The sequence below is a fragment of the Salvia hispanica genome, chromosome 4 (genome assembly GCF_023119035.1).
Source record: "Salvia hispanica cultivar TCC Black 2014 chromosome 4, UniMelb_Shisp_WGS_1.0, whole genome shotgun sequence".
In the NCBI taxonomy this organism is placed as follows: domain Eukaryota; kingdom Viridiplantae; phylum Streptophyta; class Magnoliopsida; order Lamiales; family Lamiaceae; genus Salvia; species Salvia hispanica.
The window spans coordinates 33496207-33519541 of record NC_062968.1 but is presented as its reverse complement, the minus strand read 5'-3'; the positions used below and the strand labels follow the sequence as shown (position 1 = coordinate 33519541).

The 23335-nt window shown below is 38.9% G+C and overlaps 3 protein-coding genes across 9 annotated transcripts; 2 read left to right on the top strand and 1 right to left on the bottom strand.

The window, feature by feature from the left end:
- The first annotated feature begins 956 nt into the window (after nucleotides 1-956).
- Nucleotides 957-6530, top strand: LOC125221761. 4 transcript variants are annotated; one of them, XR_007176426.1, is made up of 8 exons: nucleotides 957-1916; nucleotides 2525-2715; nucleotides 2816-2880; nucleotides 2960-4601; nucleotides 4690-4892; nucleotides 5047-5230; nucleotides 5322-6059; nucleotides 6256-6530. XR_007176426.1 is itself a non-coding variant. In XM_048123994.1 (7 exons), exons 2-7 carry the CDS (start codon nucleotides 2565-2567, stop codon nucleotides 5960-5962), a joined length of 2886 nt encoding a protein of 961 aa, XP_047979951.1. In that variant the 5' UTR covers nucleotides 957-1781; nucleotides 2525-2564; the 3' UTR covers nucleotides 5963-6530. The 4 variants fall into 4 exon arrangements, 3 of the variants coding, with proteins under 3 accessions (XP_047979951.1, XP_047979950.1, XP_047979949.1); XM_048123994.1 differs by having other exon boundaries at nucleotides 957-1781; nucleotides 5322-6530; XM_048123993.1 differs by having other exon boundaries at nucleotides 2536-2715; nucleotides 5322-6530.
- Nucleotides 5981-9377, bottom strand: LOC125220942 (glutathione S-transferase T3-like). Its single transcript, XM_048123068.1, has 2 exons — nucleotides 8667-9377; nucleotides 5981-6070 (listed from the first exon to the last, which is right to left on the bottom strand). The coding sequence occupies exons 1-2, from the start codon at nucleotides 9375-9377 to the stop codon at nucleotides 5981-5983; spliced, it is 801 nt and encodes a 266-aa protein (XP_047979025.1).
- A 2362-nt stretch (nucleotides 9378-11739) lies between these two features.
- Nucleotides 11740-23261, top strand: LOC125221756 (mediator of RNA polymerase II transcription subunit 12-like). 4 transcript variants are annotated; one of them, XR_007176425.1, is made up of 14 exons: nucleotides 11740-12108; nucleotides 12869-13064; nucleotides 13978-14037; nucleotides 14285-14390; nucleotides 14505-14573; nucleotides 14693-14746; nucleotides 14923-15030; nucleotides 15654-15803; nucleotides 15910-16257; nucleotides 16368-18631; nucleotides 18910-21525; nucleotides 21898-21991; nucleotides 22123-22222; nucleotides 22349-22487. XR_007176425.1 is itself a non-coding variant. In XM_048123985.1 (13 exons), the coding sequence occupies exons 2-13, from the start codon at nucleotides 12937-12939 to the stop codon at nucleotides 22781-22783; spliced, it is 6663 nt and encodes a 2220-aa protein (XP_047979942.1). In that variant the 5' UTR covers nucleotides 11745-12108; nucleotides 12869-12936; the 3' UTR covers nucleotides 22784-23261. The 4 variants fall into 4 exon arrangements, 3 of the variants coding, with proteins under 3 accessions (XP_047979942.1, XP_047979943.1, XP_047979944.1); XM_048123985.1 differs by having other exon boundaries at nucleotides 11745-12108; nucleotides 21898-22222; nucleotides 22349-23261; XM_048123986.1 differs by having other exon boundaries at nucleotides 11745-12108; nucleotides 12856-13064; nucleotides 21898-22222; nucleotides 22349-23261.
- Nucleotides 23262-23335: the final 74 nt, after the last annotated feature.

Sequence of the window (23335 nt, the reverse complement as noted above, 5' to 3'; positions counted from 1 at the left end):
ACACAGCAAGTGTTTTAATATGCAACCGTATACAAATAATAATATCATAAATTGTGGTCCTACAAAATATAAGTATGACAAAATGGAGTAGTTATCACAAGCAAGAAGACAACGATAGTTAGAGTAAGCAGTCTTCTCTCAATTTCTCATACATTACTAAAATCTAACTATCCTCCAAAATCTAACAAAACAAAGAAACATGCAACAGTCATTCGTGTATGTTTAGGATTTCATAATATTAGCAAATCAAAACTAAATCAAACCAAATTGCAATAATTCGATTGGGTATGATTTGATTTGTTTGTGTATATTTTAATTTCCGCATATTAATTAATATAAATAATAACAGTTTTTTAAGGAAATATTAATAATAACAGTTGAAAATTTAAGATCGTACAAGCACAGCAACATATCATTAAAGAATAAAATTGAAAAAATCGGAAATTTGGGTTTAAATTAGTTCTTAATATCAAAATCCGGGTTATATACTTTTTTTTAGACGATACACGTAAGTTAACAATATATTTTTTATTAGATAAAAATCCAAAAAACTATTAATAATCATAATTTAATATATTTCGTTTTATGGTTTGGTTTAAGTAGTAATTTTTTGTAGATATCAAACCTAAGCTACAAACCATAACCATCAATCATAAATTTTAAATTGTAAACTACACTATACTTTTCATATCGTAAAGTAAATTAAATCAAAATAAATCCGATTGATCCGATTAATTTAGAATTACACTGAAGTGTGAATACTTAATTAACTTAACCTAACTTCCTTTAGATGAAAAATAAAAATTCAGACTCGGTAATTAAAAGTTAACCGCTGAATAATTACAACACTTATTTTTCTGTTTCTTAAGCAATCTCTGCACTAAATGCCTTTCTTAAATAATCTCCCTGTATCTTAATTAATCTCCTCTGTTTCTTAAATAATCACTGCTTTTCTCTTTCCTCTTCCTCTGTTTCTTAAATAATCACTGCACTAAATGCCCTCTCCCTCGAGAGAGCTGTCTCTCTCTTCTCCCACACTTTCCAACCTTTTCCTTTCTTTTATATCCGTGTTTGCAGTCGTTAATGGCTGCCCCACACATAAGTTTTTCGTTCCAATTTCTTAATAAGTGGGTGGGTGATTTTTCCCTCTGCCTCTCTCCCTTTTTGGTCGGTGTGGAATTTGATACTCTTCCACTCCAGCGAGCCTCCCTTCAGTTTTTCTTCAATTCGATTCACCCTTAAACTTTTCTTTGTTGAATATCTGTAAATACCTGTCAAAGACAGGAATTTTGTTTCTGGGCTTTTGTGATTGTTTAAAAAAAAAAGAAAGCTTTTTGGAGGGGTTTTCTTGATTTTGTTCCCTTTGTAATCGAGTAATCGGATCTCATTTGGTGTTTCCGTCTGGGGCTAGTCCAGAATTAGTGTGAAATAATATTTTTTTTGAGAGACTTGCTTTTGGTGTTGAGAACTGAGGCTGTTTGATAAATTGCCTCAACGAATTGATATTTCCCAATTTCGTTTATAACGGCAAAATCTTTGCTTGATTGAGTGAGCAGTCGTCTGATATTGTCTTCATCTAACCTCCAAGGCAAGGTTAGATGACTTTGATCTAATCTTTGAAGAGGCTGTAAGATTCCTGAATAAAAGGATTTGCATTTTCTATTTCTGGATCAGCCGCATTTCAGGCAATAATTGTTTCTTGAATGGGAAGACCACATTGCCATTATCTTAACCAACTTCCGCTTTTCCAATCTTGCTGGTAGAGAGAGAAGGTAACAAAGGTGAGAGAGAAAGTTGATTCCTTACCAACCAGAGAGGGCAACATTGATTTGGGGTTTTAGTGTTAACTCGGACAACAGTTGTTGGATAGATTCTTCCGAAACAACATCGGGCTGCATGTTTATATAATGTTATAGGTAATAATAAATCCTAACATTTTTTTTGACTTGGCAGTTTTATTTGTTATCTACCCATTTTTTCCTTAATTTGCCTGTTTTACTTTTGCCCTCCAAACATATTGAATCTAGTTCCTCCTTATCTAAAGAATCAGTATGCTTGAAATGCATTTTCTGAGATTGCATGTGTCTCTCATTCTTCAAAATTATGTTATATGGTAAAATCTGAATTAACCTGTGATTCACTCATGAAGCATGGTCATTTTTTATTCAATTGGATCATTGGATCCAAATTACTATTCAAAAGTCTTCTCATTTAAACATTACGTTTCAACTATTTAAGAGTCATTTTTACAGTTTTGAGGGCTTAGTTATAATCATTCTAGTTTCCTTCTCATCGTGTATTCAGGAATATGCTAGGTGTTACTCCCTCCGTCCCCCATTAGGAGTCACACTTCCGTTTCTGCACTCGCTTTATAAAAATGATAATAAATACTTAAAGTGGAGAAATGGTAAAGTAAGAGAGAGAATAATGTGACTCCTAACTGGGGACGGATGGAGTATTCATTAGCAGTTAAGCATTTTTAGTTTTTGTTCCCAACTAATAAATTGACTTCCTATTGGCTAAGCTTGCAATTAGAGGAGTGTGAGAACCAGAGGTAAATCATTATGGCAAAGAAATCACAGAAGCACCTTTTGAGACAAGAAAGAGGCCAGGCAGGTTGTATATCGGGTTTTATTAACATATTTCACTTCCGCCATGGGCGATCCACCAAACGTTTGCTTTCAGATAGAAGTCTTGCAAACAAGCAAGTAGTCGGTAAGACTGTTCACAGAATTGTAATACATGCCAGCTTGATGTTTCATAGACCAATATTTTTAGATTTAAGGTAGTTTATAACTTTTTAATGGGTTTCTAGGTGGTGAATATTCAGGCAACCAAACTGTTTTACTTGATCCGACTGAAAAATGCGAAAGCATCGAGGTATGTGGCTCAGTCTGATGGTGGCTTGTAATTTAGTTGTTTATTTTCTTCATGGTAGTAATAGTCTCTAATGTATCAGTTCACTGAAGAAAGTAATGTGCTTATGCTTGATGCTGCTAAAACGAGCATGAAGGAACTCATGGAAGAAGAGATGTGTAATGAGTCTGGAAACCCCAAAGATTCTGCTACTGGTTCGGAACATAGTAACTCAAATGATGGAAATCATCTCAAAAAACGTCAAAAGAAAAGAAGCAGAAGCCGCATCAAGTCTAGTGATCTGGATGTCATTGAGCTGGGCACGTCTGAACAGCTGAGGCCTGAGAATGGTAACCAGGTTCAAGAGCAAAGATCTCTAGATAATCTCGATCTGGAAATGATAATGGAGGAGTTGGCGCAGATCAACCAGAAAAACGTGAATGGCTCAGAGAATGATCTTCATGGTGGTCTTGATGAACCCTCTGGTCAGACTGTTAATGTGGTTGAAGAAAAGTTGGTTGCAGCTCTGATACTGCTTGCACAGCAGCGGCTGAACAGCAGTAAACATTTTGGGGATGACGGGAATAATTGTTACTCAAAAGAGTTCATGGATACTTTGCAAACAGTGAGTTTAAATAAGGGCTTGCTGTTGAAGCTACTAAAGGATCCAGACTCGAAACTGGTTAAACACGTGCAGAGTTTAGAGGATGCTCGGTTAGGCAGAGATACAATAACCAATTCACTGCCAGCATCCACTTTGTCTGAGGATAAGCTGGGAAAATTAAAATGTGATGAATCCAGTAGCCACAAACAGAGAAACTTCTTCCGGAGACGTACCAAGTCGCAGGAGAGCGACCCTGTGGCAGGTGATAGAGATTTTCCGAATCATAAGAAAACCGTCATACTGAAAACCGGGCAAGCAGGGGCACAGAGCCCTCAAATCGATACCAGAGTTAGCAGCCTTCGTTTGCAGTCTCCCGGAATGGACGATAAGTTTCAGAACGATAAAAATACATCTCAGTTCTCTTTCACGGAAATAAAAAGGAAGCTCAGGCATGCAATTGGGAAGGAACGACATGGCGTCTCTCCCGATAGACTTAATCTAAAATTTAGTCAAAAGCACCAAAATAGCAATACTGGTGACAAAGGCGGTACTGGAGAAAATCTTTGCTGGAGCTCTCCAAATAGGAACCATTTCTATACTGAAAGATTTTTAACAACTTCTCCTAGTTTGAAGAAGGGAGAACAGGTTGGACAGTTGAAGGATCTGGGTACAGTGGCCGTGAGTGAAACCAGCCAATATTCAAGACTAAGGGGTTCTAGCATCTATGTTGAGGCTAAAAAACATCTCTCAGAGATGCTAAATAATGGAAGTGAAACCCCGGAGTTAGTAACTCGGCAGGTGACAAAGTCTCTTGGTCGAATCCTCTCTCTTCCTGAGTATAAAAATGGTACGCCTTGCTGCAGCCCTAGAAAATACGGTGATGATATCTTTATGACGACCCAGATCAAATTGTCTCCACGTGGCATAGTGAGGAGTGACTTGAGTGGTCTATTGCAAGAAAATCTCAGCAATCAACCGATTCCGAGAAAGCAACATCTGGAGGGTCAACCTGGCATCTCTAGTAGCAATTGCGAAGCCAAAATACAGTCTCTGGCTACTAATGATAAAATCACACTCATAGATGATCAAGAACATTTCATTGAAATTCAACCTGTCACCGAAGATATTTTAGATCCTGAAGGTAATAATATACTTCTGTTTTGTGAAACATAGTCTTGAAGGTGTTACTATTTGATCACACTGAAAATATTCTACTTTTTAAACGACAGCTCGAAGGTCGCCTGGAATAGTTGCAGATACTGTAGAAATGGCTGAATCAAAACCTCGGGAAGAGGAAAAAACAGTTACCAATTTCTCTGAATCATCTAATAATTTGATTGGTGGAGATATCGACACCGAAGACGATAGAGAAGTAGACAATACACAAGTTCCTTCTCAATTATCAGTAGACTCTTCTCCTAGCTATAAATTGGTGAGTCTCCATTCTTTCATTCTTTTTTAACTCAGAAGACAACTCTAAGCCTGAGCGGTACTAGGTCGAGTCCTCAATCCATGCGTGCTATTCTTCTCTTGCGTTTCCTAAATTGGAATTATCTTATCATGTTTTCATTCTTTTATTTTTTCAGTCATTTTCTGGTGAAGATCAATTACTGCAATCTTCAGAGTCTCCTCCACATGGTCCAGTAAGCACTGAAATTGAAGATTCTGACTTCGTAATGGAAAAATTGGAGCGACCCAGTCCGATATCTGTTCTTGAGCCATTATTCACAGATGATGACATCAGTCCTGCAAGCACCACTTCGCAACCAGGTTAGATTGTTGATAAAGCACTGAAACAGTCTCATGTTAGGACTTCTTCGTTTATCTCTCATACTGAAATATCATCCTTTGTGATTTTTAGTTGGAAAAGAAATCCAGCCATGTCATATCCATTTTGAAGAACAATCTTCTGCTAGCGACCAAGGAATTTGTACAAGAATTTCTCTCGAGGATGAGGAATCTGCATTCGAGTATGTGGAAGCCGTGTTGCTGGGCTCAGGTTTAAACTGGGATGAATTTCTCTTGAGATGGATTTCAATGTATGAAATCCTTGACACGGAGTTATTTGATGAAGTCAAGTTATTCTCTAGCCGACCCCAGCATGATCAGAAGCTCCTCTTCGAGTGTGCGAATGAAGCTTTAAAAGAGGTGTGTGCGAAGTACTTTGGATGCTTTTCTGGGATATCACATTTCAAAATGAATATACAACCGGCTCCTAGAGGGATGGATCTGATCCTAGAAATATGGCGACTTGTCGAATGGCATCTGCTTCAGCTTCCACAGCCACATTCTCTTGACAAGCTTGTCAAAGCAGACTTGGCAGGATCTGGAAAATGGATGGACATCCAATTAGACTTTGAGTGTATTGTTTCAGAGATGGGGGAGACCATTTTCACAGAACTGGTAGAGGAAGCGGTACTGAACTTTTCCGATGGCGCATTGGAGTGTGAGTTTGCAGTGCTCCAAACTGAATCCAACGCCATTGAGGCAACCAACTTGTAGAGTGAGGATAAGCATGGGCTAAATCGGTTTCAAGCTGATATCCTCTTCACATGATTGCTGGAAGACGAGGGGCGTCTCCATACCAGGCATGATGAAGGTCTCAAACATCTACATTCGGCATATCTCAATAAAGCTCACAGATGGTTTGGATCTCTCAGCATAGTAGAGTCGTGTGTAGTTATTTCGAGTTAGGAATCACAAAAGAATGGACACTTTTACCGCACAAAGGCGTCCGTAGGTACTTGTAGGAAGTCATTTAGTTTCGTTTGATTCCATGCCCATTTTTATTGCAGGTTCAGCGGGGTCTAACCTCATAATAGAAGATCAGGGTGTATGATCATAAAATAATACAGCAAGGCTTCTGCATATTTGGTGTGTGCAGAAAATCCTCCGCATGTTTGCAGTATTTGTTTGTTTCTTGATTGCACATAGGTGCTTTGATTTGTAAAGAAACATGGTTGTGTTGAGTTCTCATCTAATGTTTCCATCCACACCTGTAATTTGACTTGTGCAGTAGATGTATTTGTCTATATGCCATCACCCCAGTTGCATCAACTGTGTTCACTGTGCTGCTCGTTGTTTTTTAGAATCGTCTCGTGCAACATGAGAGTATCTGCAGGTTGATTTTTTTAGCAGTTTCTGTGGTCAAGTGTTTGGGCCGCTTTTACACAACAAATTTTTAGTGCTCTTGGCACGTACCCGCAAAATGGAACACGAAGATCCTTCTTCGTGAAAGCTTTGGTTTTTGCTTCCCGGATTCCTCTCCTTCCTCGGTCAGCATTTCCAATTCCTGCAGATGGAGTCCTCTGTGTTTCCAGTGGAGTTTTCTTCATTGTATAAAATAAGGTTACCAATGTGAAGTAGTGATATCGATCCAAATTCAGCACCTACATTGGGACTTGTTTTTTGAATGATATTTGATGACTTCACATGGCACAATAAAATATTAAATCAAGCTACAAATTCGAATATCATAGAGCTAAAGTAATCTTTTTACTTGACCATATTACTAACACAACAATGTCACATCTTTTGCAAGATGAAATACCCATCAAACTGCATGATCTCAGGTGGACTTTCATCAAACACAATGTAGTCGATTTGTAACAAAAAATTCCAAATGTATAAATATGAATATATCAGCTTTATGTAACAAAAAATTTACTTCGTATTTTACATTAAACTCGTAGAGTTATATTGACTGAATTTTTGGTAGTATTACTGATATAGGGTATAACCTTAAAAAGAATATAATAAAGTTGACAATGATGAATTCATAGTTAGCGGTATGCTTCCACTAAAATAAATAGATTGGAGATTCGAGTAACCTTAAAGAAAAAATGATAAATAATCATTGATCATTTTTTCAAAAAAGAGAAGGAAATAAAAAAAATATATAATTTTCAATTCAATAAACATATAGTGATATTTATCGTGCGTCATGTGAAGGACGAATAAAGTAAGTAGTAGTACCAAATATCAAGAACTATTGTAAATGTGGATAATTAAATTAAAGATCACATGTATTAATAATTTAGAAAACAGATATAAGAAAAATGGAGCTAACTTCTACTCCCTCCGTCCCGCTTTAGCAGTCCCATTGACTTTTCTGCCCTCTTTTGTAAAAATGATAAAAAATAGTTAAAGTGGATAAATGGTAAAGTAAGAAAGACAACAACGTAGATAATACTCTTCTCTATATTATTCTCTCTCTTAATTTACTATTTCTCCTCTTTAACTATTTTTTATCATTTTTACAAAAAAAGACAGAAAAGTCAATCGGACTACTAAAGCGGGACGGTGGGAGTAATTAAATCCAAATTTTAATTTAGTTAGAACTATAGAATATTTCCATAAATGCCAATTTTTAGATGACTTTTCTAATTCATTGTGTATTTTGGAATAGATGCGTAAATGTCCATCCAACGCCGAAATTTCAGATTGACGGAAGATTTTTAATGTCCTTTATCCAATGTTGATTTCATTGTCGTACATCCATAAGCGCAACTCAAGTTGTGGCGAAATGCTAACTCCATTGCGCAAACCCAGGAATAGATTTACTTAGGCCATCCGCAACGCTATCTCTTATCCGTCTCTTAACCGTCTCATCTCTTAACTATTCATGGGCCCCACTGTACTTTTCAGCTCATCTCTTAACTAAGAGACAGCACCTGCAACCCTCCATCTCTTAACCATCTCTTAACTATTCATTCAATTTTATTTTTTATTTTTAATTCCAACAAATTCAATTAATAAAAACACACTTCATTAAAATAAAATAAATATTACAACTTAAAAAAAGCCTAAAAAATAGAAAAAAATACATAATTTAAAATCCTAAAAAATAAAAAAAATACATAATTTAAAATCCTAAAAAATAAAAAAACTACTCCGCCGGCGAATCATCATCCCCCGAAGTCGGCGGTACAACTATACCAAGTTGACGTCTCATATACTCAATTCCGGCCATATGGGCTTCAACTTGGCCAGGATTCATTTTTGAGAGGTCCGCCATCGTGGCGACTAGGTACATGGACATTAGGGTGTGCGAGCCCGTGCCCGTGCCGGAGCCCGAGCCCGAGCCCGCCTGGCTTGGTCCGCCGCGTCCCATCCCTCTCGCTCTCGCTCTCCCCCTGGCTCTAGCCGCCTTCGCCGCCTTGGTCCCTTGCGGCCGACGTCGTGCACCGGAAGAAGACCCCCCTACATCATCGGTTGGCGTGCCCTCACGTGAGGTGTTGCCTTCGCCGCCATCACTAGACGAGTAGTGGCCACGCGCCGTGCGCTTCGTGCGTTTCGAGCCCGAGGCCGACTCGACACCGCCAGCCCACCTGTCAAGGTGGTGGACTTGCGACCAAACATCGACAAGCTTGAAATCTTTGCCGACGTCGTCTTTGAAGACCCGCAACGCCGCTCTCAGAATGTCGGCTCCACTGGCTCCGCTCTGATAATTCGCCTCTTCTCCCCTGTATATCGCGCAAAATTTTTTGACATCTTTGTCCGTTCGGTCCCAATGACTGCGGAGCATCTTCACGTTGCGGCGAACGGTAGTCGTCGGCCTTCGGGCGTTGTAAAGGTCGGTGACTTTTTCCCAAAAGCACTTGTGGGTTTGTTGATTCCCGACGACAGGATCGTACGAGACGCTGATCCAAGCGTCGTACAAAGCCAACGTCTCGGCTTGGCTGTATGCATGCCGAGTGCCGTCTCCACCAACCTCTGCAGCCGCTGCCTCCTCTTCCTCCTCGGCATTGACGCCGAGACTCGAGGTTGATCCTGCCGGAGCCGGAGCCGGAGCCGGAGCCTCCACCGATTGGCCAGTCGGGCAAATTGCGATCAGGCGCCAAAAAATTCTCCGGAATTTGGGATAATCCCGGCGATTGCCCGTACCTTTGGGGGGGGAGGGGACGATAGTATGCATCCACATCAAAATGTGGTGTTTGGTACGCCGGCGGGGTGGTCGAGCCTTGGGTGCCCGGCGACGAACCGGGAGTACCCAAACAGTTGTACATGCTCGCCCAATCGTCGAACGAGTTCAAGTCGAACCCGACGGAGCGCCGCCTGCCGGAGCCGCCGCCGCTGGAGTTTCCATCGCCGGACATTTTTTCAACAATTTGAGAGTAGTGTTTGTGTGTAAAATGGAAGAGGAATGAGGAATGAAAGTTGTGTTTGTGTGTAAAATGGTGAATGGAGTGTGGAGTATATTTATAGAAGAATAAAAAAAAAAAAAAAAAAAATTTGAAAAATTCGACCGTTTGAAAATTTTTTTTTTTTTTTTTTAATTAAATTCGATTTTTTCGAATTTATAAAAAATAAATAAAATTATTACGTCATAAATACGACGCCCACTCGCGGGCCGGCGAGTGGGCGTCACGCAACGCTCCAGCGCGCGCCACGTGGGCGCGCGCGTCGTCTCGCCAGCTCGAGGCCGGCCTCGCCGTGTCGCGTCGCACGACGAGATGTCTCGTCTCGTCGAGACGAGACGCGCCTCGCAACGCTGACTCGATGCTGGCTCGTCTTGTCGAGACGAGACCGAGCCAAAATCGAGCCCGCGTTGCGGATGCTCTTAGCCTCGTTTGTCCCACGCATTAAATTGACTACACATACCGACAATTCAATCACTGATCTTGAAACTACTTCAATTAATTTTTGAGTTTTAGCATTATACGAATGATCGAACGCCGAATCCACAAATCTAGTACAATTTGAAATATTGGATCACAATTTGAAATGTTTTAAAAATTGAACCAATTTTGCAACAATTATTTTAAAAATAATTGGTAATTAATTTGAAAAAAAAAAACATCACAAAACTCTTGAAAAATATTATTTTATGATACAACTGGGAATGGGATAAAACTACTACATTGCAATGTTAACAAGAATGATCATATTTAAACAGAGCAATTACAAAGCAATCATTTTTTTCTTAGATTTTGAATTATACCCTTTGAATTTGCCTAAGAAACCCAATTGTACAAACAATAACCCAAATTAAATTTCTCATGTCAGCATAAAAGTCAACCCCGCATACAAACACAACACACAACCAATCCGAAAACCTTTAATTTATTTTCACTTCATACCCCCATAAAAACATAGATATATGTTTCACACCCCTAAATTATTACGAGTAGTGATTATTTTCAAGACATTAACGCAATATTCTGCATTGAAAGTATAATTTGTTTAGCTTCATATCGAAACTTTAATAACAAGAAATATACGATGATAACTGTGTATTATATATTCATGACATCTTTAAAGCACATTTTTTATATAAAAATAACTTATTAAATATATGCGAGTTTATATATACGACCTTCTAAATGAGATATATTATACTACAGGAGTACTACTCTATTAATAGACGAAACTACCATAAATCATAATCGTAGCATCCTAGTAAAATAAATCAACCAACCGACTATCATGATTTTAAATGCATACCACAATTTAGAGGGAAACATGCCAAAATAAATCTCAAACAGTGTCTAACCTTTTCAATTTTTAGAATAAAAGACAATTACGCACACATTACATTACTATAACATGTTTATATTTGCAAGAATATTAAATTTCATAAGTTATTTGCACAAAAATCACATCCTATATAATTTACATGCATGTCAAAATCTCATTTGTTAATTAATTTTAACTTTCGACCCGCCCATCGAAACAACTCATTATCATTATAGGTTGATCTTCTCCAAAACGAATTGGCAAAAACAAAAAACCTAATAACCAATAAATTCACGTTCCAAATGAAAAAAAAAACAAAAAAACCTAATAACCAATAAATCCACGTTCCAAATGAAAAAAAAGAAAGTTTATATTAGAATTAAATTTCCACTTCTTAAAAATAGTGATAAAAATGAGTAGTTCATGACTTATTTTGTAATTTTTTCTATGTTTGTAAATTATTCATTGTAAAAAATTGATATTGGTATTATTATATTATAATGCAAAACATGTCAAGCATAAGAACCTCACTTTAATCTTATCCAATATTGTCAGTTAAATTTTATCCAATACTAGGATGCATTATAAAATTTAAAATAAATAGGGTAAAATATATCAATGTGGATTTTAGTAAAAATGTTTTCACGGATTAGTTATAATTATTTGTATTCTAAGAACGAATAAAAAAAATTAAGCTTAGGCGATTCGTTATTAGTTTTGTGGCATGAAATATAAATTATTAGTTATTAGGGGTTGAAAAGGCGAATATAGGATAATGCTTATGGGTGCAAAATTAACTTCCGTTGCTCGTCTAAAAACTCAGTTCCTTTCTCTCTCTAGAATTTCTCTGTCTGTATCTTGCAACCTATAGATACACCAATACATACAGGTACAATAAAACAACTACGTAATCTAGAATTCCCCTGAATTTGATTCCACCAACACGATTTCAAATCCCTAATCTGGTAGTAAACTTCCTGTTATCGATACTTGAAATCTCTCATCGTTCCCTCTGTTTCCGCAATTTCTCTCTCCTCACTTCTTGATTTAAGTTATATGTGAAAAACCCTAGCTTTTGCCATTTTCTCCTTTGAACCCTAGTTTAATCCTGAACTCCCAATACTTGGCAATCGTTACTCGCGGGATTTTGGGATTCGATTAGTTTTAGGATTTCTGACTTTGTTTATCAGGTATGCTTTGATTTTGATCTCGTTTTGGGAACGTTAAAAAATGTAACTTTTTTAATTATGTGCTTCTGGGTTTGTTGCATCATTGCCTATTGATTAGCTCATTTTGAGTTATTTGCTAGTTTAGATAAGTGTTGATTCCGTAAAAATATATGGTGTATGAGCTTTTGGTGTAATTGAGTTTGATGTGCTGAAGCTGTTAATGGCAAGTTCTTGGATTGTTATTTGATAGTGATGGTTAGGAATTTGAATAATTAAGGTGAAGGGTTGATTGTTGGCATTTTATTCTGGGCGAGGTGGGGGTTAAATCTAAAATGAGGGATGTATTGCACTAAACTTGGATTAATGGATATTTTATGTTATCTTGTTAACGCTAGTTGGAGATTTATTACATAAGCAAAATTGAAGTTAAAAGAAAGAATTGAATTGACATCTTTGTTCTGCCTTATATCTTTTCTTACAGTTTATCTGAATGGTATACTACTTTTGTGTCAAAAGTTAATGGTGGCACGAGCCATATTCACTGTTCTGCTATACCTTATGGATAGGGCCTGTCAAGCTCTCTTGGGTATAACATTCGTGCTTTGTAAAACTACTAAATCGGTTTTCTACACAAAAATGTAATTTTTTATAACTATTTATACCTTTAGTTGTTATTTTCAGATGGAACTTCTCTTATTTATTTGATCTATTATGTCCTGTACGATTAAACTTGCTACTTTTCATGGATTATGGCAATTTTCTGAATAGATTGTTCTGGTAGATTGTCAAGCATACAATTCCTTTTGCTGCTCAATGCTGGCGGCAGCATGCAGATGATTGTTAGAAGAGATGCAAAGGTATCATGCTGGCAGCTGCACTAGTGCAGTCAATAACGGTGCAATTTCTGGATTACAGTCAAGGGATGCATCCCGTGCTGACCCATCAACTCTGCCTACTAACTTCTCACTAAATGCAAGGTAGCTATCCACTTGCACGTAATGTGCCAGATTCTATTTTATGAATACAGGGCTAGAGCAGGTCAATTTTCTGTCACCTTAATAAAAAGAATTCTAATGTTCTCATTGATAATCTTTACCCTTTAAGAAATAAGTTACTTTGTAATATGTTAATGGTATTCTAGTTTTCACATCAGACTTAGTAAGTTTTAGTTTCCCTTTAAAAGGTTCCTGTAATGAAGGAGGTACACTTTTGCTCCATGATCATCAATTTGTAAAAGATAAATCCTTGATCTGCTTTGACATCATTCTTGATAAAATATTTGGATGAAACTTTAGCATGGAAAACTGGATTGAAATGGAACGTTCTGAAATAGAACACAATGGTATTAATGTAACCACAATTAAGATTTACTGGACGTGAATTGATGTTAGATTATTGCGTTCATGAAATATTAGTAGTTAAAGCATAAAATTTTATAAATTATCATTCAGCATAAAATAGTTCACGTGGAAGGGTTTAAGCGGTCCTTTTTCTCAGTTATGGGTTCAATGCAGATGTTACTGATTTGAGATGGGCTTTATGGTATCATACATGTAATATGCAATGCTGCCCCCTCTCTTGTTGTATCTTGTATTTTCTTAAATATGTTTGGAATATGTATTCTGGCAATTGGATGATTCTGTTACTCTTATCACCCTATAGATATTGTTTCTTTAAATTTTTTTGCAGATGCTCCTAGCTATTTCACCCTTAGGCAAATTTTTTATTGTTTATATTGTTCATTTTTAGTCAATGTACATAAGCTATGCAATTAAAATCTAACTTGAGTGTCCAATATCTTCCACCAACATGCAGTATGTTTATCTTGGTTTATCAAACTTTTGAAGCTATTTCCCTTAACTGGTCTATTTACCTTGTTTTCACACCCAGACGCACTGCACAGCCAAACCAATACAAATTGAGGTGTGACAAGGAACCGTTGAACTCCAGGTAATTTCAGTATCTCCTCTTTATTTTTTAGTACCTGGCCTACTACATTCTTCACTTGATGGACCTTGGAGGTCCTCGGAACAAGAGGCTCTTTTGATTCTTCCCCTCTCGTCCCATTACTTACTGACTATAGTGTCAGAATCTCAGGCCATATGAATATCTTGATATCCCAGATTGATCCTGATTTTCCATTTTACAACTTTTTTTATCACCCTTTCCTTGAGTTGGCTGTACTTTATGGTTACAGAGTTGGGCCACCTGACTTTCACCCACAGACTCCTATTTGCCCCGAGGAGACACTTACCAGGGAGTATGTGCAATCTGGTTACAGAGAAACTGTTGAAGGACTTGAGGTTGTCTTTAGACCTTCTATGTGTCTTCCTATATATACTTGGCATATGACTCTCTTATCACAATTCTTTTGCATTTGTTACTTACAAATCATCATATGATCAAATTGAACTCAGGAATCCAGAGAGATCCTTTTATCTCAGGTTCAGTATTTCAACACTCCAACTATTGCCAAGTCCAAAGAGGTGCGCAGTAAAATTTAACCAGGAACCTTCTCTTGTTTTTGATGAATTTAGAGAATTGCTCATGTTTGCTTCGTGGTATAAATGAAGTTTTTAACTTAAAAATTGAAATCCATTTGCAGGCAATCCGAAAATGTCATAGAGCAATTAATGAGTCTCGCGCCCAAAAGCGAAAGGTGCTTTGTTCTTCTTTTCTCATCCTGGATAGCGGAGAAAAAATACAATATCTTTTTACTTGAAAATGGATCAATTTTATGATCCTTGTTTTTACTAAAGACAAATCTTAGTTATGGTTATGCCTTGTGGGTACTGATGACAAGCTTTGACAATAATAAATATCGTTTTTATGCAGGCGGGTCAAGTTTATGGCGTGCCACTTTCTGGTACACTACTGACCAAGTCTGGTATCTTCCCTGAGCAAAGACCATGTGGAGAAGACTTCAAGAGGAAGTGGATTGAGGCATGTCCTTTTACTTTAATGCAAATTTCATGAAGTTGATACTTGACTTCTAATACTTATCCTTCGTATAATGGATTGCCTTCAAAAGTTCTTCTTGTGAATTGAGACAGGATTGATTTCGGATATTAGGTTGTGTATGCTCTATATTCTTCAACTATGTAACATCCTTTTTCTTTCATTTGTTGATTTTTCATAAGATTATTGATCGGGATTGAACTACATTATACATTACTATATGTTGGATTAGTACTGTACAACCATAATGAAAACAAAATTATGCTGAATGTCGCTGCATTTCCATTCCAGGCTTGTCTTTCAGCTAGGAGATCCATCTATGATAATGAAATATTCCTAAATTTTCGAAGTAGGCAGCCGAGATGTTCTGCATTATTAGTTTGACAAGTGAAGACTTTTTTGACACTTAGTCCCTTCTAGCTTCTATAAAGTTGTCCATGCAGTTGTGTTAGTGTAAATAGTAAGACTATGGTGCAATTTGAAGGAAATGTCGCAATGAAGGTGGAAAATTTTGTGATATGGCATTTAATGTTCATTAGTGTAGTGATAATCTTTTCATAATGGCTAAAGCAACTAAATTGCTGAAGTGCTTTGAGCTTTTTCTCCAGGGTTTATCACAACCACATAAAAGATTGCGGTCGTTGGCTGACCTTGTCCCTCATGGTAACCGGAGGAAATCTCCATTCGAAGTTCTTATTGCAAATAATGTTCCATTATTGAGAGCAACATGGTTCGTCAAAGTAACGTATCTTAATCAGGTATGGATATCCAGCTTAGAGAATAAGTGGCCGAAGTCTTTTTACAATATAAACTGATTTTTTCTGTCCTCAACTTTGGGATTAGTGATCTTATATTCTATTTCAGGTTCGCACAACCTCTTCTAATTCATCTTCTGGGTACCATGATAAAGCTCAAGTTTCACGTTCAGAACAATGGACAAAAGATATTATAGAGTACTTGCAATGTCTATTGGATGAATTTCTTACAAGAAACAATACTCATTCAGCATTGTATGCACGGGGTCGGTCTTCACAAATGATCTTTACTGGCACAGTGCAACAAAAGAGTGATTCGTATTCATCTCTTATTGATGGTGAGGAACCTTCCCTGTATAATAAGTGGTGGTATGTGGTGAGGATTGTTCATTGGCACCATGCTGAAGGGCTGGTCATTCCTTCTCTCATTATTGATTGGGTTCTGAATCAGCTACAGGTACTAATCTTCTTTTGTTTACCTCTTCATCTTCTTGAGGTCCATCTACAATTTTTGCTGATGAATGTGTCATCCTTTTATGGTACAACCCCAAAATCATGTCACTGCAGGAAAAAGAATTGCTCAATGTTCTCCAGTTGCTATTGCCCATTATATATGGTGTCATTGAAACTGTTGTTTCATCTCAAACTTATGTGCGTACACTTGTGAGGATTGCTGTTCGATTCATCCAAGAGCCTTCTCCTGGTGGTTCTGATCTTGTCGATAATTCTCGGCGTGCATATACTACTGCTGCTGTTGTTGAGATGCTTCGGTATTTGGTACTAGCTGTGCCTGATACTTTTGTGGCTTTGGATTGTTTTCCCTTGCCAGCGTGTGTGATAAGTAATGCAGTAAATGATGGAAGTTTCTTATCCAAAATGGCTGAGGATGCTAAGAAGGTGAAGGGTGGTCAAATCGATGTATCCAGTGTACTCAGGGATAAAAACCATGATGTTCAAGCTGACTCCTTTTCATTCCAAAGTGTTGTTTCATCAATTCAAAAACGTTCAGAGACTCTTGCAAGAGCAGCCAAACCCAATCATCCTGGTTACAATGTAGCAAAATTCTTGAAGGTGTTGGACCAAACTCTCATGCATGGGGATGTTGGAGTTTCTTGCAAATTGCTCTTAGAAAATACTTGGGATGAGATTTATACTGAACATTGGAGTGCTGAAGTGTGTCCCTGTTTACTTACATCACTTAAGCATATTAGTAAGGCTACACCGTCATTACTTTACTCCATTTTCCTCATTTGTGAGTGGGCAACTTGTGAGTTTAGGGATGTTCGTGCTGCGCCTCCTCTTGGTCTGAAGTTTACTGGCAGAAGAGATTTCTCTCATATATTTATAGCAATACGACTTCTAAAACTGAAGATGGCAGCCTTACACAGTTCAAATCCGAGAAACAAAGATCTTGTAGATATCTTTGAAAGTCCAAGCCTTTTGCATGATGTTATTGTATGTTGGATCGATCAACATGAGGTGCATAACAGGGAAGGTTTTACAAGAGTGCAACTTCTAGTAAGAGAGTTGATGCGATCTGGCATTTTCAATCCTTTGGCATATGGCAGACAGCTGATTGTAAGTGGAATCATGGATGGCATTGGACCTATGGTTACCCTGGAAAAGCGTAAGAGACATTACAAACTCTTGAAGCAGTTGCCTTCTCCCTACATACTTGATGCTCTGGAGGAAGCCAAGTTTGCCGAACCTCCAATTCTTTTGGAAGCAATGAATGTTTACTCAAATGAACGCAGGTTGCTGCTTGATGGGTTGTTAGGAGTCAGTAAATTTACTTCCGTTGCAAGAAATGTGGCTAAGAAGAAAAAGTATCTCCACATGTCTGAAAATGGAGGTGGCTCTCCATCTTCTGTTGATCAGTGGTATTTTCAAGCAGCATCCAAATTATCAACAGATATTGACATGGATGTTAAGCTTGGGGAATTAAAAGCTTCAATTTCGGCACTGTTGCAATTTCCCAATCCTTCTTCATCAGCTGATACTGCCGTTGATGAATCTCAAGTGAGCTCTAAGAGGCCTGCTGGGGTCTATAATAGAACTGATGGCATCGAAGAAACATCTGGCTGTGAAGAATGCAGAAGAGCGAAGAGACAAAAATTAAGTGAAGAAATGAGCTCAATCCTGCAGTCAAATCCAGCAGAGGATGAAGCAGTATGGTGGATAAAAAAGGGGCTCCAGTATATGGAGTCATATAAAGCAGAACCACCTCCTAAGCTTGCCAAGCAGACCTCAAGGAGCAGGCAGAAATCTGTCCGAAAAACTCAAAGTCTTGCACAATTAGATGCTGCTCGAATTGAAGGTAGTCAGGGAGCATCTACGAGCCATGTATGTGAAAATAGGATAGGATGCCCGCATCATAGAAGTGTTTCTGATGACATCACAAAACCAGTAGATGTGGTCAGAAAACCGCCCTTGGGAGATATTGTTTCAGTTGGAAAGCTGCTGAAGCAGATGCGATTTGTAGAAAAGAGGAAACTCTCTGTATGGTTGATATCTGCTGTTAAGAACCTAATCGAAGAGGCTGAAAGGACTGTGCCTAAGGTTGGTCAATATGGTAGGACATTTCCTGCTAATGATGGTCGAAGCTCCATATACTGGAGACTTGGCGAAGATGAACTGTCAAAAATTTTATATTTAATGGATGTTTGTCATGAATACACTTCAGCAATGAGGTTTCTTCTTTGGTTGTTACCGAAAATACCTAATAATCCTAGTTCTGCCATCCCCAGTAGAAGTATTATGATGCTTCCTAGAAATGCGGATAACGATGTCTATAACATTGGGGAAGCATTTCTTCTGTCATCTATTCGCAGGTATGCTCTTAATTTCAGTCTTAGTTTTTTATCATCTCATTTGTTGATATTGTTTTGGGGCATACCTGTCCCTCACTAGAATCTTGTCTATCATTCTTTCATTATTTTGCACTTAAACTGTGGTGTATATTGATACACCTGATTAGTTGATTCTGAAAAACTTGTTCTTGTACTCCCCTGAGAAAAGCACTGCATATATATACATTTCAGACTCATAAAATTACTGAATTGTGTTGATTTTTAATATTGTCTCACGCGCCTAATTTTCTCTGTTGCAGTTACGAAAATATAATTGTCGCAGCTGACCTTATTCCTGAGACTTTGTCTGCCACAATGAATCGTGCTGCCACGTTTTTGGCATCTAAAGGCAGGGTGGTTTCCGCTTCACCTGCCTTATCTTATACCCGCCAAATCCTAAAGAAGTTTAGTAATTTAACCAGTGTTGTTGAATGGGAAAAGACTTTCAAATCCACATGTGATAAGCGGCAAATTTCGGAAATAGACTCTGCCAAGTCCTCAGAAGGGGACTTTGGCTTTACCCTTGGTGTCCCAAATGGAGTGGAAGATCTTGATGATTATTTCCGTCAAAAGATAACTGGTGCAGCACGGGTTTCTAGAGTGGGTTTGAGCATGAAGGAAATAGTTAACAAGCATGTGGATGAAGCTTTTCAGTACTTCTACAGCAAAGATAGAAAACCTTATGGTGCTGGAACAAATAAAATCCCAAGTCTGGAGAAGTGGGAAGATGGATATCCCTTAGCTCAGAAAATAGTGCAGGGATTGATCGACTGCATGAGACAAACTGGTGGGGCTGCTCAGGAAGGTGATCCTTCACTGGTATCTTCTGCAATTGCTGCTATTGTTAATAATGTTGGACAAGTAATTGGCAGAATTCCTGATTTATCTTCCAGCAATAATCAATCAGAAAGGACAAATGTCACTTCCTCTTCTGGATCCTTAAATTTTGCAAGGCGCATTTTACGTGTTCATATCACCTGCCTATGTATATTAAAGGAAGCACTTGGAGAACGGCAGAGCCGAGTCTTTGAGGTCGCTCTTGCAACAGAATCTTCTTCCGCTCTCATGCAAACTTTTGCACCTGGAAAGGCTCCTCGCAGTCAGTTTCAAATGTCTCCTGAATCCATTGACTTCAATGCCAATTTACCTAATGAAAATCACTCCAATAAAGCAGCTCTTGGGAGAGCAGCAAGAATAACAGCTGTTTCTTCACTTGTCGTTGGGGCAATTCTTCAGGGAGTTTCTAGCCTGGATAGAATGGTTACCCTATTTAGGATTAAAGAAGGACTGGATCTAATGCAGTTTGCAAGGAGTTTGAAAACTAACATGAATGGAAATTCACGCTCCATGGGAGTTTCGAAGATTGACAACTTGATTGAAGTTTCAGTGATCTGGTTCAGGGTTCTTGTAGGGAACTGCAGGACAGTCTGTGATGGACTTATTGTGGAACTCCTGGGTGAAGCCTCAGTTGTAGCTCTCTCGAGAATGCAGCGAATGCTGTCTCTGAACTTAGTCTTTCCTCCAGCCTATTCTATGTTTGCCTTTGTGATATGGAAACCTATGCTTGATGCTAGTGTTGGAGTACGAGAAGAGTCACATCAGTTGTCTCAGTCACTGGGTGCAGCTATAGGCGATGCCATAAAGCACCTGCCATTCCGTGACATATGTTTCCGTAATGCTCATGGCCTTTATGATCTCATAGCTGCAGATACCCTTGATTCGGAATTTGTATCAATGCTACAATCTAGTGCTACGGACAGCAACTTGAAGGCAGCTGCCTTGGCCCCTCTTCGTTCTAGGCTTTTTCTAGATGCACTCATAGATTGCAAAATGCCAGAACCTGTATTAAAATTGGATGGTGGGAATTGGATCTCTGGTCAAGGTGAGTTGAAAAAACAATGTGCAGAAAATGTGAAAAAGCTTATGGGTAGGCTTGTACATGTTTTGGATACCCTGCAGCCTGCCAAGTTCCATTGGCAGTGGGTTGAGCTTAGGTTCCTTCTAAATGAACAGGCTGTTAACGAGAAGATTATGGAAAACGAGATCTCCTTGACTGATGCAATAAGATCTCTCTCACCCCATCCTGATAAAAATACTGCTTCTGAGAATGAGAGCAACTTTGTCCAAATTATTCTCACCAGGTTACTCGTCAGGCCGGATGCTGCTCCCTTATTCTCTGAAGCTGTGCATCTATTGGGGAAGTCACTCGAGGATTCAATGCTGTCGCAAGCAAAATGGTTGCTCAGAGGTGCAGAAGTCCTGTATGGCAAGAAAACAATTTGGCAGAAAGTTATGAATATTGCTGCCGACATCAAAGAACTGTCTGTTAAGCCTCAGTTCTGGAAGCCATGGGGATGGTTTCATGCTGATACTAATTCAGTGAGTAATAAAGGTGAGAGGTTGAAATCCGAAGCTGGTGCCCTTGAGGAAGGAGAAGTTGTTGATGAAGGGTCTGTTGCTAACCATTCTGGAAAAGAACATGGCCTCTCGTCAACCGAAGGGTCGGTTGTGAGTCAGCAGCATCTGACAGAGCGAGCTCTGATTGAGTTGATCCTTCCATGTGTGGATCAAGGCTCCGATGACTTACGTTATAGTTTTGCAAGTGAAATGATCAAGCAGATGAGCAACATTGAGCAACAAATAAATACAGTTACTCGTGGAGGTGGCAAGTCTATGTCAACCCCTTCTCCTGCAATTGGAAGTCCTGCCAATAAAAGTGGCAGCCGCAAGAGTGCAAAAAGCAGCAGTCCAGGTTTACCCAGACAAGCTAATGTATCCGCTGACACTGTTCCACCTTCTCCTGCAGCACTGCGAGCCTCCATGACTTTGCGGTTGCAGTTCCTGCTGAGATTACTCCCTGTTATTTGTGGAGATAGGTAATTTTGTTTTTTTCTGATTGTTTTTGTCCTATTCTGGTCCTTTTTAATTTAATTGATAAAGTCGTTATGGTTTTAGCCTCAACTGATTTGCCAATCTTAAATATTAGGAGTATGAATGTGTGGTTTAACTTAAAGGCGTTTATTACTGTGTTGCGTTCACATCAGTTTACTTTGATACGAGCATATCATTTTTGTCTGGTTAACTTTGAATATTGCTTGCTGGCTTTCATTGTAGCATGGTATTTATTACTAATACATACTGCTGTATGTAGATATTGTGGAACATCCTATTCCTAAGAATTAAATAACGCACGTTTTACTTATTTTGGCTACAATAATATGTAATCCGACACATGTCACTTTTTGCAGGGAGCCTTCAAGCCGTAATATGAGATACGTTCTTGCTTCAGTGATTTTACGTCTTCTCGGAAGCAGGGTCGTACACGAAGATAGCTCCCACTATGTAAATACTGCACTGACTTCTTCAAATAGGGATGCAGGATCTCTTATGGAGAGTTATACATCTACGACATTTCTGTGTGGTGAAAGTCTTTTTGATTGTTTGTTGCTCGTGCTGCATGTGCTGCTGAGCAGTTACCAGCCAAGCTGGTTGAAACTGAAATCTGATTCAAAGTCCACCGAGTCCGGCAAGGACTATGCTGCTTTTGATCGGGAAGTCGCAGAAAGCTTGCAGGTTTGTTCAACATTTTTCGAGCTCCATATTTCTTTCGAAATCCATATCATCATCGTTAGGAGGGGGAGTGTATCGCAGTTCGATTTCTTTTCTTCGTTGTGTCAAGATCTTGTCGTAATTATGCAGAATGACTTGGATCGCATGGAACTGCCTGAGACAATCCGGTGGCGTATTCAAAGTGCACTGCCGATTCTAACACCACCTGCTCGTCCTTCACTCTCGTGCCAGCCTCCGTCAGTACCATCTACTGCCCTTGCCTGTCTCCAACCAAGCAACCCCGTGACAGTGTTAAACCCTTGCAACTCAAATCCACCTCAGAGGAATCCCGGGCGTACTAACATGAAAACAAAGTCACAGATGTCGCATCCGGACCTTGACATGGAGATCGATCAGTGGACCATTTTGGAGGATGGGGCTGGGGCGGGCCAGCCCTCGCCCAGCTCTACAGGCATCGGCAGCAGCGACCATGCTAATTTCAAGGCTTCCTTTCTGCTAAAGGGGGCCGTGAGGGTGAGGCGAACGGACCTCACATACATTGGTGCAGTAGACGAGGACAGCTGATACAAAGATGCACAGGCTAGGCTTCCTCGTTTTGAAATTGTTTCCTGTAGGTCGCCTCCTTGATGGTCTAATCCCGCGCATCACCAGTTGTTAAGTGCCTCTGTGAGGAGACAGGAGGGGGTGCGCGGGGCGAGGAGACTGCGCGTGAGACTCATTCTTTACAGGTGCCAAGGCGGTCGGGTTGAATTCGAAAACAAAAATCTCTATCTGGCTTCCTCGGGTACGTGCGTGCGATCTGAGGGCCTGCTCATCACTAACCCCTTTTGATTGTTCCAAATTCCTGGATGATGCATTTCCGTAGTTATTGTATATATAGATACCATTTATTTTTCCCCTTTTTTTCTCATCGTCTGAGCTGAGAAGTGGGGCTTGTAGCTTGTTTGATGCTCAGCGATATTTTGTTACAAATATTATGGTTTCCGATTATCATTATGTGGCGATTTTTGTCCACCTTATAATCCCCCCAAATTGATACTCACCTTTTAATATCTTCATAATGATGCAAAGTTTTACCTGTTATGTGTTGGTGAAAAACAATACTGTATTAAACAC

Coding starts and splice junctions, on each gene's coding strand:
- LOC125221761 (XM_048123994.1), top strand. CDS start 2,565: ATGGCAAAGAAATCACAGAAGCACCTTTTGAGACAAGAAAGAGGCCAG. Junction 2,716..2,815: donor TGCAAACAAGCAAGTAGTCG/GTAAGACTGTTC, acceptor ATGGGTTTCTAG/GTGGTGAATATTCAGGCAAC. Junction 4,893..5,046: donor CTTCTCCTAGCTATAAATTG/GTGAGTCTCCAT, acceptor TTATTTTTTCAG/TCATTTTCTGGTGAAGATCA.
- LOC125220942 (XM_048123068.1), bottom strand. CDS start 9,377: ATGCATACTATCGTCCCCTCCCCCCCCAAAGGTACGGGCAATCGCCGG. Junction 6,071..8,666: donor AGGGCACGCCAACCGATGAT/GTAGGGGGGTCT, acceptor TGCCGAATGTAG/ATGTTTGAGACCTTCATCAT.
- LOC125221756 (XM_048123985.1), top strand. CDS start 12,937: ATGCAAAGGTATCATGCTGGCAGCTGCACTAGTGCAGTCAATAACGGT. Junction 15,031..15,653: donor TCAAGAGGAAGTGGATTGAG/GCATGTCCTTTT, acceptor CTTTTTCTCCAG/GGTTTATCACAACCACATAA. Junction 16,258..16,367: donor GGGTTCTGAATCAGCTACAG/GTACTAATCTTC, acceptor ATGTCACTGCAG/GAAAAAGAATTGCTCAATGT.